The 20,552-nt window shown below is 36.8% G+C and overlaps 1 protein-coding gene across 3 annotated transcripts in view; it reads left to right on the top strand.

Moving 5' to 3' along the window:
* The window catches only part of LOC125225381, a 65,544-nt gene extending 48,038 nt beyond the window's left edge, over positions 1-17,506 (top strand). For all 3 annotated transcript variants that reach the window (XM_048129071.1, XM_048129072.1, XM_048129070.1), the window contains exons 3-7: positions 3,322-3,440; positions 6,762-8,385; positions 8,853-9,610; positions 14,054-14,183; positions 15,007-17,506. In XM_048129071.1, the coding sequence (XP_047985028.1) occupies positions 3,353-3,440; positions 6,762-8,385; positions 8,853-9,610; positions 14,054-14,183; positions 15,007-15,055 (2,649 nt within the window). In that variant the 5' untranslated portion in view covers positions 3,322-3,352 and the 3' untranslated portion in view covers positions 15,056-17,506. The remainder of the gene's footprint in view (positions 1-3,321; positions 3,441-6,761; positions 8,386-8,852; positions 9,611-14,053; positions 14,184-15,006) is intronic.
* The last annotated feature ends 3,046 nt before the right edge of the window (positions 17,507-20,552 follow it).

The raw sequence follows: 20,552 nt of genomic DNA, 5'->3' as shown, positions 1-20,552 counted from the left end.
ACTTCCACCGCCCATTTTAGGGTAGTAGGTGGTTAGAAAGAGACAAAAAAAGTAGCCCATGTCACTCTCCGTCTCTTCAACTATCTCCACCTAAAAAATCACGTCAATTCTTCGCTCCGTTTTGCCGTGAAAGACGGACAAACAAACAGACACACACACTTTCCCATTTATAATATTAGTATAGATTAGTATAGATGTAAAACCATTTCGTTATAATCATAACTATGCTTCAGAAGTACCTAACTAACTAATAGATAAGTCGAACGTCTTGGTTTTAGTGTAACCATTATATTCTTAATTTTCCGCACTAGTTATATAACAAAGTAGGCAGTAGGTACATTTTTTGTCAGGTCGAAACTTCAAAGGGCCATAATTATGTAGGTATACTGAATAACATCGTACGATACACGTGCGAAGAGGGATTCTTAACTTGGGTCTATTTAAAACACTCCCTTCGGTCATGTTTTAATTTACCGCCACTGTTTCGAATTTCTTTTCGGCACATTGTATCGTAATGTAGGTACATTGGTATTGGTGTGACAATAACGACTCAATATATTTATAGACTACGACTAGTTAATCTCACAGATAAGTTTGACAACAAGATCTATTGTAATGCACGCAGATTGATACATTATGACAAGCGTCAATTTATGCATACAATAACCCTGTTGATGTAATAGCATTGCGAACTACACAGATACGCCATCTCACGTCGACTATTGGATTTAACGATATTAAACTTTGAACTATTAATAATAAGATAAAACGGCCAATGTGACATAATTTATGTATTATAATGTAATGTAGACACTATCGCTAACGTCTAAATAGTTTCGATCCCTTATTGCGTTCAAATAAACAAGCTCATTAGTCCGCAAATATTTACACAACACAAATATATAGATTAAACTGGAGTGGCTTAATTGGTATTAGTATTAATCAATTTATTAAGAATATAATACTAATCCATATGTTTAAAACCGGGGCAGTCCTTATTAGTGGGTAAACATAAGTGTCACTATATTTATGCATGCATTTTATCATTAGTTAATTAGTAATAAAATTTTCTGCAATCATTCTGAAATAAAAATGACCGTTCATTTTTTGAATAGTGATTTTTGGGAACATACTGAACAAGTTTTATTAAAATAAGTTTTAATTCGCCAAATACTATTTGGCTGTTTCATACATTTCGACTGTTCTGATACCGCTCATTTCTATGGAATAGACCAATTTTTTTTCGCGATTTCAGCATTGGTCCCAAAATAAAAGTTGTTCATTATGACTATTATGAGCTCAAAAGTCTCTCTCTTGAACGGTCCTTTTTGTTTCATCCTGTATAGCAGGCAGAGTGATAGGTCTCCGACACTTTTCATTTATAAAAGCACCCCTAGTAACGTGACCAGGACCGGTTTGAAATACATCCTCTATTGAAAGGTTGCTCAAGAACATTTGAGTACACGCCTCAAGCGATATGACAACATTTCTGCGCAAAACCAAGTACGTACATAAGCGAATCTGTTCTGAAACATTTAGAGTATGTATACGGCCGAACACGGGTTGTAATATGGTCATGTTAACCATGTAACTTGTTATCTCGTAAAAGGTACGTGACGAGTTGGGAAACCTGTAGCGAGGTAAGGTCTTGAAGGTGTTCAATGGTTAAATATATACTGTACTTGCCCATTGCGTCATTAGTACTTACCTACCTACCTGTCTCAATGACGGACAACTTTCCTTTAAAGCCGTTGACATATAGGCTTTTAATATGGTGTAGAGTTACAGATGCTCGCATTTAATGAGGTGATGAGGCATAAAACGGTAATTTGTGTAGACACATTTGGCATGATGTTATTTATTAACAATTTAATAGGTTGTTTAATATCAAATTCATCTTATACGGAGTTGTGTTTACATGTGTTATGAATAATATTTAAGAGTACGTCTGTCTTCTGTCTACCCAGAATAAATCTAACCAAATCTGGTTTCATACTTATGGTCTCCTCAGTTCGCCAGTGGTCTGTATCCACCATATGACATACTGTTTTGTAGGATTACCTGAAGCCTTCCACAGGATATCATCCTATTATGGCACCCAAGTAACCTCTAATGATAGCCAACGATGTCTAAGAGTTTCATTCTTCTGTATTGTGCTAGGTTAGAGTTTCATTCTTCTGTATTGTGCTAGGTTCAGCTACTTAGATCTGCAATTTCGAGGTTCCTAACACCGTCCAGTTTCAGTCCGGTCGTCGTTTGCTTATTCTGTTGTTGGTTAAAATAATACAGGACTAAACTTTATTTTTAAACGGTCTTCAGTATCATCTCCCAACAGACTGTATTAAAAAAGAATTGTTGATGTTTAATTAAATAAATGGCATGTGTCGAAAACTTCAATCTTTTCAAAAAGCATAATTTAGTATGAACAGAAGTTTTTCAGACGAAAAATGCCATTGCTCGCACCAATGAACATTCAAGACAGCTGTTCAGTCTCAGGGTCATTTTATCATCTGTCAGTTTATGAAATAAAAGCATTTACAAAAAAAAATGTAATGACAAATTGAAAAGTTGAATTGGCCATAACCTAGCCGGCATAAAGCATTTAAATTACATTTAATTATAGTTAACGGTAACCAACAATTGCAGTTTAGTGTATTACCGGTAGAACTACTAAGTAACTGGTATGTTATAATTAACTTATAATTAATTTATTCGCTTTACTAGTACTTCTTAATCGATAATAGGTCATAAGTCATTATGAAATGAGTCATCTGTTTCATGGAATGTTTTCATTTGTCTGTTTGAGTGTCTGGTTCATTAAATAAACAATAACTAGTAAGATTACCGCCACACAATTTAGTTTGGCAACTTTGATAACTGCGTCTTCGTCGCTCGAATGCGCAAGATAAATAATCGGCAAAAAACGAAATTTTCGTGAAATAAAACTATGAAAACGAGACTGGTTGGTTGTGGTTGACTGGTAGGGAATTCTTCATGGCATTAAGTTCGCCTTTTGTGCATTAAGTTGTTCTTTTGTGCAAAGTAAGTAAAGTTTAAATAAATACCTAAATAAAACGGATTTCGCGTATAATGAATTTATAATACATCCCGACATTTCGACCTCTTTACAGCGTTCGTGCTTGTTCCTTTTTAGATGGGCTACTGGATCCCAAACTGGTGGTAAACTAAAGCCATCTAATAAAGTTTGGGTATTTCTGAATTTTCGCGTTCGGCAGGCACGCGGTAGGCTCTCAGTAATGTGCTAGAGGCGCTGGTGTTTTGCATAATATCCCCTATTGATTTCCTTTCCTCTTTTTGCAGTGAGACCGCGATGGAGTGACATCCGGCGAGGATGCGGTGGTTCAAGAAGGGCGAGCCGCCGCGCCTGCTGGCCGCGTCGCCCGAACCCGAGACACGCTCCTCGCGCCGCGCCAGGATTGGTAACTTACTCATCATCAAATTAGTAGATCTAGGTCTATATCCTTCTTAAACAACATACATGTCCCATAAAGGGGTAGGCAGAGCACAGGAACTACTAAGTTTCAGTGCCACTCTTGGCAAAAAGGGGTTGAAAAAAAATCCAAATTGTGACATTGCAGACGACAGGTTGCCAGCCACTCGCCTACGCCACAATTTAACCCATATCCCATACAAATATATATATTCTAAAACGAACCATAGATTAAATATAAGAAGATCATACCATCCCCTACATTAAAATGCGACCGCCTAAGAACGGGCATACACTACACCATACATAGATGGCGCCACAAAAAAAGCCTAATTTTTAACAAAGTTCATAAAGAGCATACAAACATCTAATATCCTTTCAAGTTTCACAGACAGTTGTATCATTCTGTGAAACTTGAAAGGATATTAGATTAGCCGGTGAGTAAGGCTGCCAGAGTGAACTCTGGCAGCCTTACGAGGGTGCGGTATACTGGTGACGGAAGGACCTACGGAACTAATTTGTTTCGTCTATTAATTGTCCTTTGAGTCGTCGGCAACCCAAACCCTCCATAGAACTTGTACACTCTCATTGTACAAGTTTCTAATGGAAAGGCAACGCGCACGTGACACTCCTGGAGTTGCAGGCGTCCTTTCCATCAGGCGGACCGCATGCTTGTTTGCCACCAACGTAGTATAAATAAAAAAAACAGAAAATGTCATTCCATATGAATATGCAATTATCAAAGGACTTGCAACAGAGCTAGCACATGATTGCCTCTTGACACACATCTCGCCACGGGATAGTTCGTCCTTGTGTCATCTGTGTATGTATGCAGATCCATAAGCCGCTGTATAAAGAGCATACACAAGTTTTGACAGTTGTAGGTATCATTCTGTGAAACTTGAAAGGATATTATCGTTTAATGTTTTGTTTTTAACTTGTGGCGTCGAGAAAGTGCATACACACGGTAGGACCCAAGATATATAACGCATTACCGCATGATATCAAAAATGCTACATCTTATTACTTGTTTAAAAATAAACTTAAAAATAAACTAGTATCTGAAGCTTACTACTCCTTGGACGACTATTTTCAAGTGCCAGACTAAGCTATATAATTAAGCCACAATACGTCCATTAATAAAACGTTATCTATGTAAAAAAAAAATCAACTGGTTGGTTAACCAAACGACTGATACTATGTAACAGATTTGTTAGCATAAGTACTTAGAATTAAGAGAATGACATGTAAAATATATTTTATCAATAAATGATCGTATCGTATCGTATCGTATCGATGATGGGATCCTGGAGAAATCGAGGGAACTCCTCGAATCTGAAAGGCATACATATAGTGATTTTTGTGTTTTTAAAGGAACAGCATGCATTTAGGTACGGAACAGTGACATTTGGTGCAGTGGAACTGCTGATGATGGCCAGAATAGAACTCTTCAAATCTGAACGGCATGCTTATAGTGACTTTGGTATTTTTATAAGAACAGCATGCACTTTCATCCAGAACAGTGACATTTGGTGCAGCGGAATTGCTGATGATGGTCAGAACCGAACTCCTCAAATCTGAACGGCACGCTTATAGTGACTTTGGTATTTTTATAAGAACAGCATGCACTTTCGTCCAGAACAGTGACATTTGGTGCAGTGGAACTGCTGATGATGGCCAGAACCAAACTCCTCAAATCTGAACGGCACGCTTATAGTGACTTTGCCATTTTTATAAGAACAGCATGCGCTTACGTCTAGAACAGTGACATTTGGTACAGTGGAACTGCTGATGGTCAGAACCGAACTCCTCAAATCTGAACGGCACGCTTATAGTGACTTTGGTATTTTTATAAGAACAGCATGCACTTGCGTCCAGAACAGTGACATTTGGTGCAGTGGAACTGCTGATGATAGTCAGAACCGTACTCCTCAAATCTGAACGGCACACTCATAAGTGACTTTGGTATTTTTGCAAGAAAAGCATGCATTTAAGTTCAGAACAGTGACATTTATTTAGTTATGTTTGTTAAGCATATTGAGTTTTCAAGTCAAAGTTTGTCAAGCTTCGATTTCTTATAATATAATATCGGATTCATGAGGAATTGAGGAAACTCCTCAAACCTTAACGTTATACGTATATTCATTTATGTTGCCATCTAATAATTAAAGCATTAAAAGCAGTTTTAAAAAATACCTACACATTTCTACATAATCCAACATTTGCAAGTAACTTTCACCAGAACCCGAAAGGCGACGGTTTTTTTTTCTTAAAAATTATTTAATTAAAATTTCATTGTTTGTGTTAACGAGATAAGCGTTTGATTTGTCTGATCTACCTACTGCCTAATGTCTAACGTGAAATGTTAGATTACGATTTGAGAGCTGGGTCAATATTCTCAACTTCTTATAATCAACTAATTTATCAAGATAGCTATTTTTCAGTTTAGTTACAGTATGTTAGGTTCCTTACCTTTGTTCTTTTTTCTTAATTTATACATCTTACGTCGTGATTATATATTACTTACGTGCCATTGTCATCTTACTAGGCATATAAATGACACGATTATCTAATAAAAAATGCAATTTCCATTGGAAGTGCTATTGCGATCTGTTAAATGCAGTCCTACGAGAGTATTCGTTTTAATTCGCAATGTCATAGATCTCGCATTTCTTCCAACCAGCTCATAAAACAGTAGGCGTCGAACACAATTGCTGACTTCATTCTATCCCACGACCTATTTAATTCAAAGTCCGGACCTACTTACTTTAAGGCGTTATACATTATTTCCTTTTAGCCCACTCAATGTTCTAATGCTCAATAAAACTTTATTGTGCCTAGTCAAATTAATGTAAGGGCAACTGTCAAGCCTAATCGGTGTTGAATCATATTTCAAAGTCTTTATTGGTGTCTAGATTTAGAATTGTCATACATTACATCTAGTATGTCGCAGGTTGCATAAACATACTCGTAAAATCAAAGCTAATTTATGTATATGCTGTGACCTTCGACTTTTATGCGATAAGCTAAATGCAATAAACGTCCAGCGCGTGTCAAAATATAGCAAGATTCTCGCATAGTTGACCAGCTACGCTGTAGTTATAAGTATGTATGCCTATTTACTGGCATTTGTCAATGTTGTGTAGCATAGATCGGACTTTCTTAATGCACAGAATTTATCTTTAGAGCACTGAGAATATCCCGAATCACTACGAGGGGTTTTTCTTAGGTACTATTTAAGTTAAAATACGAACTGATTATTAGGTATTGAACTTCTTTTTAATTAACCTAACCTTTTTGTTTTTTACAGACATGTCTCCAGGAAGGTTTGCCAATCGGAACAGCAGCAGCAGTTCAGTGGAAACCAATTTCTATAACCTCAGTGACCAAATAATAATCGTAGATAAATCACCGATTCCGTGTCACCAAAGTGAGGACACACCTGTTGCACGTCGAATATCCATGCAAAACAGCTTCACTCCGCCGCAAGACACATACGCGAGTCGCAAAAACCGCGGGGGTTCTTTGGAAAAGGAGTACACAGTGTACCGCGAAAAACGAAATCCGCTACTTGACAAAGTGAAAAATACTAAATTGTCGTGTTTCAAGTCTAACGGACCATTGCACTACGGAGATGATGCCGCTTCGACTTCAGGAAGCGAGTGTAGCCGATTCGGACTTCCGGAAGACGTTGCTCATTGTAGATATGATGGAAATTATCCCAATAGTCATATTGAATTTGAAAATCAAAATCCTTGGGTAAGAATGCCGACCTACGACGACGACGTGTTTGTACCTAAAAGCATTCCAACTCCTGCCGAAAGACACTGGGACAATAAATCATTCAATGCTAGAGGCACCAGATGCTACAGCTCAGGATCTGAATGTGATCGGTATCATCCTGTGCCTAAAGTCGGCACAAAACTTTCCAAGTCTAGTGATCAAATATTTAATGATGACTACGAAAACTTTGATAATGCACCTTCAAATATTCTAATCAAACCACAAAAAAAGACTGATAAATTTAAGCATAAAGATGATAAAGACACAATCGGACCTGGTTCTTGTCTGTCAGCGAAGTTGAGAGCAATGTCAGATAGATATCTAAAATCCTCCACAAATAAGTTTTTCTCCAAACTTTATAAGCAAAAAGGTGACGAGGACGAAGTGGATGGGAGTAATGAAAATATATTAAAATCATCCAGTGCACTAAACAGGAGTCGAAAGAAACGTGGTGGTGTCAAGGCTAAATTACGGAGTTTTTCGTACGGTGCCCTACCAGGTTTAGATGAATTCCAAAAAGGCAATAACTCTGTGTTTCATGATGACGTTTACCAAGCATCATGTGATGATGAAAATGTGTTAATACAAGACTGTGAAGATGCTGACTCAGGTATCCTAGTCAATGAATCGGCAGCCTCTTCAATATTTGATAGTGATAGAATTTCATCTCGCTGCGAAAGCTCTGCGTCACACGCAAATACTTTAGTACCTTGTCACGGAAGAAGCGTATCTGGTGACCACACTTACATAAAGGCGAGAGCTTCAAGCCGGTTGAGTAGAGATAGAAGCAGCGGATCTAAACCACGACTTAAACATAACCAAAGAGCATTATCACTAGACCGCAAAGAAATTCTAAGACGCATGCCAAATAACAGTGTATCCGAGGAACCTCATTTCTTGCAACTGACAGAGAAACAAAAAATGAGGCAAAGAGATGTCAGCCAAGGTGACGCTGGTATCCCACCGATTCCACCCTGCAGAAGACCTACCAAATACAATAAATCCGAAAAAGTAGAGTACAAAGTGGTGCGCATCATCCGCCGACACCCTTCAGAAGAACTAGGAATATTTATTGCAAAAACAAAACTACCTGACGAAGGTCACGTTGGATATTTAGTTGCTCATGTAGTTCCAGGAGGACTCGCTGAAAAGTAAGTTTTAAAGTAAATTATGTACTGATCAGTAGATATAGACAGATAAGATATAACAAGACAAAACTTTCGATTTAAAAACAGACGTGGACAGAGTCCCACCATAAGGGTTCCTTTTGTACTTTTTTAATACGGAACTCAATTTTTTTTTTTTGCTAAATAAGTACTTAATGAATGCAATAACTCATGTGATTTTAAGCATCTAAAAAACATAAGCCTCGAGGAAACTTTGATCCATTCTTAAGTAATCCATTCGAGTTCAAATTGCTGAGGAGAATTATGAATACCTACCTACTAACTAATTTAAAAAGTTCACTGTGCGCGTGAATTCAAATCTTGTGGCTTTCGTGCCCATCCCTTTCCTCTATATATCTCATAAACAAACCTCAGTAAAGAAGAATAATGTTTTTATACTAATAAAGTAATTATTTAGTTCCATATGTAATATTGTTTTGCTATTTTTTCAGAGAAGGGACGTTATGTATTGGCGATGAATTACTTAACGTGAATGGGCGACGACTTCGTGATCTTACAATGGCCGAGGCAAAGGAAGCTCTTAAATCGGGGGCCCCTGAAATCGATATTGTAATAGGCAGGCAGCAAGACAAAACGACACCTGATATTAAACAAAGGCCACCATCTCTGAGAAAGCCGGTTATGATGAGAGAAAGCTCAGTCGATTACGAAAATGCGTTAATTTTAGGTAAAGACAGGCGAGGCGATAAAATTGACGTCAGGATAGACCGGCGTCGGTCGCAGGACGAGTCGTGTAATCAGAGCGCGCTATCTGCAACGGACGGGGCGAGCGACGGCGCAAACACACACTCACACTTCCATAAGGGCCAGAACGCGACCTACAGCAGCATGAACAACAAGCTGCTACGCCGGCAGGTCGTCAGCTACGGTGGCGCCAACAAGGAGGGCCTCGCGCTCAGTTGTGCTGGTGACATCGTCGACGTCGACACGCCCGACGCGGAACGGACCAAAGTCAGAAACGACATTGAACCACAAACACCGAATGCGGCAAACTTTTGCACGCTTCCCCGTAAGCCGAAAGCACCCACGCACAGCTACCACACGATCACTTTCGAGAAGGGCGCCGGGAAAAAACCTCTCGGCTTCACTATCGTAGGAGGCAGAGACTCCCCGAGAGGGCCGTTGGGAATATTCATTAAAAGCATCTTACCACAAGGACAAGCCATCGACGATGGAAGACTTCAAGCAGGTACGTTAACAAAAATATTATTTCAATTTATTGGCATTTTAAGCCGCTTGTTATGATTAAACCTCGTGGAAGGAATGTAATTTGATAAGGATAAGAAGCCGCACAATGTGTACACAGCGTACTATCAATTAGGCTGAAATACAGTAACCGGACCTCGTGTTGTTGACATGTTTACTTGCAATGCACTTTGATAATGAATTTATCGTACTAATTGTAAGTTACATATTCAACTACAGACTTCCGTTGCGGTTAGTTATACATTTCTGCAAATTGTTTTAAGCATTCAATGTAACTAATGTCATTTTATTGAACAACTCCGTCACTTTCATTTTAGTTACTTATCCTGTCCGTTACGGTTGTCCATCCATTTTCGGGAAAATATGGGCCTAAAACTTTTAGTGATAATTACTTAGTAAAAGCTGGTTTACTTACTATTGTCTTGATTATAGTCCTAAATCAGTTAGATGCCCGTTTGTGTTCACTTCGTGCCCTTTGTGACGTGAGCGTCAGGACCCCTGGACCACTACAGATATTTGATGTTTAGTACATACTAAAATTTAGTACCTATTTGGTACCTGAGTACATATATTTGGTACCTCCACTGATATCGAAAAATCGAGCGAATAAAGTGGCCAGACATTCTGACGTCAGGATATCTGGACCATTTTTGGTTTACATAGTTCTAGACAACACTACTAATTGATATCTTAGTCAATATTTACTACCTATTTGGTACCTTTCAATATATTTTTTTCAAATTTTTTTGGCGTACCAGAAAAAAGTTATGATGGAATTTAAAGTTGTGAGCCCAGCCGTGGCGTTGAAGTATGTAGCGCCTGTCAAAAGTATAGAGGCAAATCCGTCACGATGGGTAAAAATTCAGTATCTGTCAAATTACCCCATTTACACACACTAACGCACGTCACACTCACCAACATACTTTTCGCACACTACCGCAATTTACTGGAAGAGGTCAGTGACCTAAGTGAGAGGAACTTAAGACAGGTCTATAGTTTCACTGAAGATCAGTTGAAACGTTAAAATCCCATCGAAACCAAAAAAAGGGAAATATGAGCCAAGTTCAATATTATATATGCCTTGGTTGTTGGCGTCAACGACAAAAGCAGGGAGATCTAAACGGGTGCCAAGTTCAATGGCAGTCCTTAAAATGTTTTATGACAATTGATGACATAAAATATCATTTCTTATAACTTTTATAATAGAATAGAATAGAATAGAATATAATTAATTTATTCGTTAACACACACACAAAATAAACGTTACAAATAATAAGACATAAACAAGAAGGAGATTCAACGAAATGGTCTAATCTTCCGATCAGACCATCCGGTGAAACAATCACGACAGGCACATAATATGTATGTCACAAATATCAATATAAGAGCCAAATTTAAGACGTTTATGTGAAATAGTTTTTGTTGTGAGGACGCCCATAGAGGCTCCAAATAGTTCGTGTAATATTACACACGATATTGTCTGCCAGTTCGGTTACTTGAACTTGGCTTGACACGCTGCCGCGTGTTTAGATTGCGGACAGTGTCAATTTAGTGTTACCATCTCACACGAATTGACTCTGATTATTTTTCAAAATAAATTTGTGCAAACACCATATAAAATCAAAACAACTCTGGTGTAAAAAAACAGTGCTTCGTTTATTCTAATTATAAATGGTTAAACCCTTTTCCGAATGAATTAAAATAATTCACTGTTCCTGATCGGTTTAGCCATTATAACATCCGTTATAAATGCACTGAGACAAAGGTTGAGGTTATGTATGAACAGAGGTTGACAGTCAGTTTACATGTAAAATTGTTGCCATATATAGAATTCTTCATTAAAATAATAATTTTCAAAATTTAGTTAAAGTTGTCTGAATCTAAGGTTACGTGCCCCGTGTGCAAACACCATTTAAAAATTATATTGAACGTAAGAAGTTAAGTCATACAGAACAATTTTGTGATAAGATAATATATTATTACAATTAATAATTTCGCCATTTACGTAAATAATCGTTTATAGAATATAATTATAATTATTAGTTCTGTTAGTTTTTTCATACGCCACACTGAATGTCTCTTCGCGAAAGAGAATGTTACACACACTGACACACTAAATAATGTGACCAGTATAATGAAAATAAAGTCCAACGAGTTAAAATTAATTTTAAAACTCTTTCATTTTAATAAAGTTTAGAAGTCAAAAAATACCTATATTTCTTATCATTGTATTAAAGTTACATATATTTTTTTATTTCTCAACAATAATAAGTAGTAAACAACACAAAAAAAACGATTTTAAACTGAGACTCTTTTAGACGTGACGATATTTATTTACCTTATTACTTTTGAATACATTCATAGCACTGGCAATCTTTTTGTATCCGTATATGATTTCCAGTGTCAAAAACAAATGTCATTGGAGCAAATTTGGCGACACGTCCGCTCCGAACGAGCCCGATCGGGCGTCTGACTCAATAGAATCTGTTCGCAGTTTTGACGTTTGTATGGAAAATTTACGAAAGTTTATATTCAACATTGATTTTATTCGTTCTCTTTTTAAGGAAAAATATGAAAAGGTAATAATTCTGTAGTCCAGTTATCTAGCTTATAAAATAACATTATTTTAAAACTAAAACACGGTCGTACATATTCAAATTTATGAAGATGCCGACAGGGGCCGACCGCATTTTAGTTACAACTTTAAGTAAGTATGTATCTAAAATTGGAAGTGTTTCCTGATTTGTATTACACACTATTTTGCATACACATACTTAAAGTTTATAATTATCAAGAAAGCCTTTTGTTTGCCTAAAAGGTTTTCGAAGTAATTGCCATTTGATTCGAAGTATTTTTAGACAAATATTGATGTCGTTTAACTTCCATTTACTGTATTTTAGTAGCATGATAACACACATGTAAACTACTGAATTTTTAGTTTAGGATATAAGTAATGCAACAGCATCAATTTTAGCAGCCTAAAGTATACAAAATTGAGCTCAGCTCACTCAGACGTGAGCACTATTTGCGGGTTTTCTTAAACTAGCGTCAGGAAAAAAATCATAATTAATTCAGGGAGTAACTTTTCCTTGATGTTAACTACTGATTTTGTAGATAAGAATACGCGCTGTTTAAAACAAGTGCTTTTCTTATCAATAAGTATATATTGAAACTAAAACCGGACGTAGAAAACTACCAATTTTACGATTTTCTACTTTTTGATATTGACGGCCTCTTAAATAGGAATTTAGTTTTAGGCACTCGCACATCATCTCTACTGACTATTACGTGGCATTATAATATAGTCGAAATATAAAAGTAATTAGTTTTCCATTTTCCTCCTGAGAGAACCTCATACAGTCTCAATAACGTCTAATGTCATGTCATGTCCCTGAGAGACATCTCCTGGCGGAGAAATTTGTAAATCTGTTCAGCAGCTGTAGAGCTGTATGGCAGATTTGGCGGCATTCTGGTTGTAGGTACTGATAGTAGATGATTGATTTGATGTTTGTATTTATTCTTAATTCATAATTGACACTAATCGATGCAAAAAAAAATGTTACCGAAAGCAGTGGTTTATTTATATGATAAACCCCTATAACGGAGCTCGTGGACCATAGACTAGTCCACATCATCAAAATACACCCTATATACCAATATTAACAATGACGCTGTTAATTATAACAGTTTATGCTATTTCCCCCCTAGAATTTGCCCAACTGTTGCCACGTGTTTAGGTCTCTCAGGAGGAAAATGGAAAACTAGTGTAATTACACTAATTACTTTTATATTTCGACTATATTAATGCCACTAGTCAGTAGAGATGATGTGCGAGTGCCTAAAACTAAATTCCTATTTAAGTTGACGCGCGCAGGAGGGCAGGCGGATTTGCCTCTATACTTTTGACAGGCGCTACATACTTCAACGGCACGGCTGGGCTCACAACCTTAAATTCCGTCATAATTTTTTTCTGGTACGCCAAAAAAATTTGAAAAAAATATATTGACAGGTACCAAATAGGTATTAAATATTGACTAAGATATCAATTAGTAGTGTTATCTAGAACTATGTAAACCAAAAATGGTCCAGACATCCTGACATCAGAATGTCTGGCCACTTTATTCGCTCGATTTTTCGATATCAGTGGAGGTACCAAATATATGTACTCAGGTACCAAAGAGTATCAAATAGGTATTAAATTTTAGTATGTACTAAACATCAAATATCTGTAGTGGTCCAGGGGTCCTGACGCTCACCTTTGTGACTTGAAAGCTATGGCTTACGATCTTTGGTTTGCCAGCCTCTCCCATGTGTTATTCTCTGAGAACTGACTTAGTAGGCTTAGTAAAGCTTTGAAAACAGATAGCAAGAATTTACTCGTAACAACTTATTTCGGTGACCTAATTGTTTATGTTATTAATTTCAGGAGACGAGGTGCTGGCGGTGAACGGGCAGGCGTGTCATGAGCTCGCGCACGTTGAAGCGCTGGCCCTCTTCAAGGCAGTGCGCAACGGCGCCATTGAACTCAGGGTCTGCCGGAGAGCAAGGAATCCTCAGTTAGTATTATGTTTAGATTACTTGACAAACTGTAACTGTAGGGCAAGAGTACAACTGTTTGTAAATGACCAATATCAAGAAGATCGTCCAGGGTAGATAAGGAAGCATAGTCATACAACGATACTGTTTGTAGAGTGCGCTTACAGGCCAACAGTCATATCCGCAAAGATCGGAAGTCAGTTACTGTGTGGTGTAATTGTAATTGTTAGGGAGCTCGTTGTAGGTACAATGAGCTTTCGGGTTCGACTTTAGGGTTCCGTGTCCGACAATTTGCACTCTAGTTATCATGAAGTCAACGCTTAGTCATCCTTCCAGTATTGTCAGGATACAGGCTCAGTCTTAGGAACTGCTATAATGAAGACTGTTAAAAGTAGATACAGGAAATTTCACGAACGCTGGCACAAATCAGATAATAAAGTGGGATAAGCGATACTTGTATACAAGCTCCGTGTGGTGACGGGTTAAGAATTTCACTACCCCCTTTCTACCTACACCTATGGGATACAGACGTGATTATATGTATGTATGTATGTATGGATACAAGCAGACTGCTAAGAGCTACTGATTTGTCAATAAGTTACACCGGTAGATATATTTTCCTTCACTCTTTCGTTACATTCGTGACAGCTATTGCGATTTCATCAATATAGTCTGCGTATTACCATTGAAGTTTTTGTTATTTAATAAAACAAAAGTAATAGTTTAAGTAATTTATTTTTATTATTTAAAATGGATTCAGTTCTTTTCTGCTTCCTTTAGGAACTCGAGAAAAAAAGACAAAAGGTATTGTTTCATTATTTTCATAAGAATTTTCTTTTTCAGAACTACCAAAGCGAAGTCATGTACAGATCTTCTCAATGATGAAGAATGAATAAACACCACCAACTTTAATGCTGCTGTAAATATTATTAGATTGTTAAATTAATAATTAAGAACCAAATCTCAAAGTAATCAGTTAAACAATTATAAATTAATATGTAAGTATATATTTATCATATAAAATATAAATGCATTATGAATGTATCAGAATTTTGACATTTTATTGAAATAGATGTATTGTTGTTTTATATATGAATGAAACCGCGCATGCATTTCCTACAATAATTAAAATGTAAAAGAATATATTGTACTTATGTTTTATGTGCCATTTAATAAAGTAGGTGCCTACTGCCTAGGTAAAAACATCCATGTCACAGTCATTTTCTAAGACTAGATTAGGAACTTCTTTTCAGAATCTCAGTTTCAACTGAGTTAATTATAATTGTACAGACTTAGTAACGACATAGGTACTTATTGAATTTAGCGGCAACCCCTCTTCAAGATAAATCTGCAACACGCTCTTGCACTGAGATGGAATGTAACGCCGTGTCTTGCTTGCGTGGGCGACGGTCGCGCGACCGTCGCCGTCGCGTCTCATACTTCCATATCGATAAGGTTTGATTTCCTATGCGTCGCATCGCCGTCGCGCGACCATCGCGCGACCGTCGCCCACGCAAGCCACGGCGTAAGTCCAAAATATAAATGGTACTTATCATTATTAGGTACTCTCAAGTATTGAGATAGGTACTTAAGTAGTTTGAACCCTTTTCGACGTACCTATTCCGTTATGTATCAAAATTATTCAATAAGGCTGAAAGTCCACTATCATATGTTTATCATAGAAATATGATCATAGGCCTCCCTTTTTCTCCAACGTGAAGGCAAAAGAATGGCATGTTGCCTATTATGATCATATTTCTATGATAAACATAATTATGTTAGTGGACTATCGGCCTAACTCAAACATGATACCATGTCTTTTTCCTATACATTTGCATGCAAAGTAATTTCTAAAGAGGCATATCGCGTTTTGTACAGTCAACCAATTTGAATCCTAGGCCACTCTAGAACCCTGCCTCATTTAAAGTGTGTTCCATTTGCCATAAGAAGTCACATTGACGTTTACTGTGCAAAGGTTCTACAGTGGCCTTTGATTCAAATTGGTTGACTGAATCACAAAGCTGTGCGGACCGGATCCGTATAAACTCGAACTTGTTTTCATATTTGCACACAAACTTTGCATTTTGAACTATAATGGATTACATTGAAAACTCGTTCGACTTTTTCGATGGTCAAGTATTTTGTAACAACGCACCGTTTAAGGCAGTCTTGTAGGTAATCTTTGAGTTACTTAATCGATTTGATTAGTTTTATTTTCTTCCGCCTATTCATGTAATCCTTATTAGATACGGTTTTAAAAAATAAATAAATTTAACCAAGGCCTTCTATCTATACCTATCGCTTTATATTTCTTGAATACCAACATTTTAACTCTTGGGACGAGGAAAATTTCCTCAACATATAATGGGTCTCATTTTCTATACAAAAAATCAATGTATCTCTTATTTTTGGCAGTAAATGTAAAGTATTGTAGCTGAGCACGATTTTTTTCTAAGTATCCAAGGGAGTTGGCAATTCTCAAAAAATTATGCATAACCCGTTTTGTTTGCTCCTTGACATTCCGCTAAGAAACTTCTGTTTTGAAACATGGTGACTTGATGAGTAAATAGTTCTTATAGACATTTCTAAAAATGATAGATAATATTAATAAGTATTACTTACTCAGGTTGATACTTATATGCAATAGTTGTTTGCAGCCTCGCTGTTTGTATGTAAAAATAAATCTCGACATTACGTTGTCTTGGCTATTAATGCTATTATAGAATAAGAATGTTACTAGATGTCATTATTAGAAATTATAATTCTGTGCAATAAGACTTGGTAGTTTGCTGTACGCACTATTCAATTGCTCTGTAAGTCTATATGCGTGATCGGCCTGAGTAGACTAAGCTACTAAGAGCTAAGGTACAGTCAACTAATCTAAATCCTAGGCCACTGTAGAACCCTTTCACAGTAAAATTCAAACTGACTTCTATAGCAAATAAAGTACGGTGCCAATACGACAGGGTTCTAGACTGGCCTAGGATTCTAATTGGTTGACCGTACAAAAAGGCCCTAAACCTAGCCAAGCTAGTTCGCCAAACTGTAGAGTCAGTCCAGGATAAGTTGGCACTAGATGTGAAGGAGGGGGGGGGGGGCTAAACGTCATGGTTTTATCAAAGTATGCATTCAAAATAACAGTTACCAACATTCTTGGACAGATTCTGGGTATGTTTGTGACACTCGAAAATGTTACTTCCTTCCTTATAAACGGGCTAATCGATCCAAGCACTCAAGGACTAGGTAAATTTAGTCTAATTTAGCTGATCCGGTTAAAGATGACGGATGATATTATTATTATGACAATCAATTAAATGTTTTATTAAAATTATCATCAAATGTTTTTCTATGATTTATTACGTACCTTCTGCCTATTACCTAGCTTAAAAATAAGTATTTAAAAAACATCCACCTACAAATTAGGGTACTTGACCATGCACGAAATAAAGCATCAGATAATTAATTTTACGAGTAAGATATACGTGGACAGTACCTAGTTAATTTTAAACAATATTTCTGGGTTATAACTGTTATAAGTCGGATAGAAAGACATAAAATAAATTCAGTTGGCCGTGACGTCACTAAACACAATTTCGTTTAAATAAAAATATTAGCAAATCGTTCAAATTCGTTTTGACAGTTTTAAAAAGAAGGTGATTTGACTAGAAGGAAAATAGCCTTTATTAATACCTAAAAGGGACAACCTGGCAAAAACCTTGCAAAAAATTGCGACTTCGTTGATTGATAAGTCTGCCTACTCAAACATAAATCAGGAAATTGAATAATGTGATAATAACTAGCCATGAATAAATCAGAAAAATAGCAGCATTCGACTTCTTTATTTTGTTACACTTTTTGAACGGACGTCGCAAACTAAGTATGTAGTTGTGTAAAGTTTTCTAGCGCCATCTAGTAGCACTTATGACAAATTTGGTAGCTTCATGTTGCAGCTTGCCATCTAGCGGAATTATTTAGTACTGGTTTCTACGCTCGTATCCGTAACAGAAATAAAAGAGCTCACTACCGTGTGTAAAGGTTTGTTGGCTAATATCATAGATGGCGCTTTTATCAATGTATGATACAGTAACTATAAGAGATTATAGATGGCGCTTTCATAAATGTAATTACTATTTTGAATTCTAGTTCCAATGCTCCTATGTATATTAGATTAGATTAGATTTATTTATTTCATGATAAAAATTATAAATAAATTTGCTACATGTCAAAATTATGTTTATCTTCACATCATGATCGTCAAAAATTACATAATTGATTCCAAATAAAAATAATTGTGTCTCCCAATAAGGATCGTCATTTACAAAGAAAGAAAATACACATGCCAAGCTAAATAAAATTAATAAATCATTATTCATTTTATCATTTTTATTTTTTATTATTCTAATTCTTCTTTTTTATTTATTATTCCTGCCGATGCCGGCGTATTAAGCCATGTTTAGACGAGCAAGTTATGCAACGATGAGATGCAGATATTTGCCACTCACTTTTACTTATAGTTGCGTCTCAAATTAACCGCAAGGTAACTTGCAGGTCTAAACTCAGCTTTATGCTTCCAATATCTTCCAATATTATCACTTATCTACGTGGATAAGACACCTGTCACTCTCACACTGACATACTTGTCAAAGCGTGACGTGGAGGAAAGAGGGATCGATTCTCCATTCAAACGTAGGTAGGCATGGGTAGGCAACCAAGAACCCGGGATCGTTCCACAGATTTCGCAGGATCAGCACCGCGGCTTCGCAGGTAAAAGATAAGTAGGTACCTACCTTTAGGTAACCTACTTCATTTCATTTAGAATTAGAACAAACGTTAAACATTGAGTTACAACCTTGTTAAAAGCTCCGTCGTATCGCCACTCATGTGCTCCAAGTTAATAGTGAGAACCGCTCGCTCGATTATGATGATCCCTTAATGGCGTGTCATTATTCAAGACAGTGAGGTAAGAATCCGTTATATTCTTTCACGTAATTCCATCACCCGATCCAATCATAGATCCATCGACGTGAGAAACTTTCGCTTCTATTTGTATTGAAAACAATGGAATAAACCTACAAGGAAGTGAGATAGAAACGTCAATTGCACAAATTGAAGGGACGGAAGCGAAGCGATCAAGTCACGTGAGCCACACTGCTGTTTACCCGTATTTCTTCGAAATTACCCTTCTTGAAGTTCACTGTAAGTACTTATATTTTCGACGATTTGTGAGCATAACATCGTAAGTGGGTGTTGTCGCTACGTATAGGTAATCAATCATGACGTCTAACCTAACACAAATTCTAGGTACCTACCTAATTAAAAGCAAGCCTGTAGGTTACCTATAAGTTTTTGTTAAAAAAAATTAGGGTTTCAAAAGTTTAGGTATTTCTTCTAACTCACATCCTTATCGCCTCCTTAAAAAATCTACCTGCTTAATGTTTGTAAACATGCATGTGACAGGATGGTAACCTAACGGATTCCGCATCTGCAATCTGTGTTTCATCGTAAAACTTGTACAGCGTTTTAGCCTAGCATATTATAAGTTAAAGATAATGTTCGTAAGCACACACGTCATGTCAACAGTATCTTGGTTCTTGGAAGCACCTCTTCTCAGCTTACACCATCAGCAGCTTGTATATACTTGCCTATTCTCAGCGCTTACCACACGCAGGCGATAAGAACCTGAAGAGTGAATATCAGATTACCAGTAGCTGTTACCAGAGGCAACCGTTGGTAATAATTATACCTTTAGCCCTTCGTGACGTATCAGACAACGGATAAAGTGACTAGTGTCAGATCGGACAGAATTTGATACAGTGGGCTTTGATATAATTTTGACGTCATCATTCGACAAAATCGTTGTCAACTTAGCTTGGTCTGATTGTAGTCGCTTTATACGAGTTTAAATTTTTACCCCCTTATTCATAAACGTACACTAAAGTTATCAAGCCGATAAAGTTTGTTTGTCCCTTTCTATCACACCAATACGTCGGAAAGGGACAAACGAACTTTATCGGCTTGATAACTTTAGTGTACGTTTATGAATAAGGGGGTAAGTATGTATCTCTACATTACTTTAAGCTACCTTAATTTTAATCAGTTGAAATGAGACTTTTTTCCTGTGCAAGTTCACCTGAGGCCTCAGTAAACCAGAATACCGTGAGAATTCAAATTCCATGTGATTGTTCTGGCTAGGTGGCGCTACTTACAGGTTTGAAACGAAGGGTTAAAAGCCAAACCCCGACTAATGAGCTCTTTTAAAGTTAAAAATATCTAGATGCCAGCCTAAGACCTCACAAGCCCTATCCTTATACAGTTTTTACAAAGCCTGATAGTTGTTTAGTGAAGTAAAGTATAAAACCTACTTTAATATATAAATACTGCACTTTTTT

This window comes from Leguminivora glycinivorella, chromosome 4 (assembly GCF_023078275.1).
Source record: "Leguminivora glycinivorella isolate SPB_JAAS2020 chromosome 4, LegGlyc_1.1, whole genome shotgun sequence".
In the NCBI taxonomy this organism is placed as follows: domain Eukaryota; kingdom Metazoa; phylum Arthropoda; class Insecta; order Lepidoptera; family Tortricidae; genus Leguminivora; species Leguminivora glycinivorella.
Note: the sequence above shows the minus strand (reverse complement) of the source record. Positions and strands in the feature narration are given on the sequence as shown.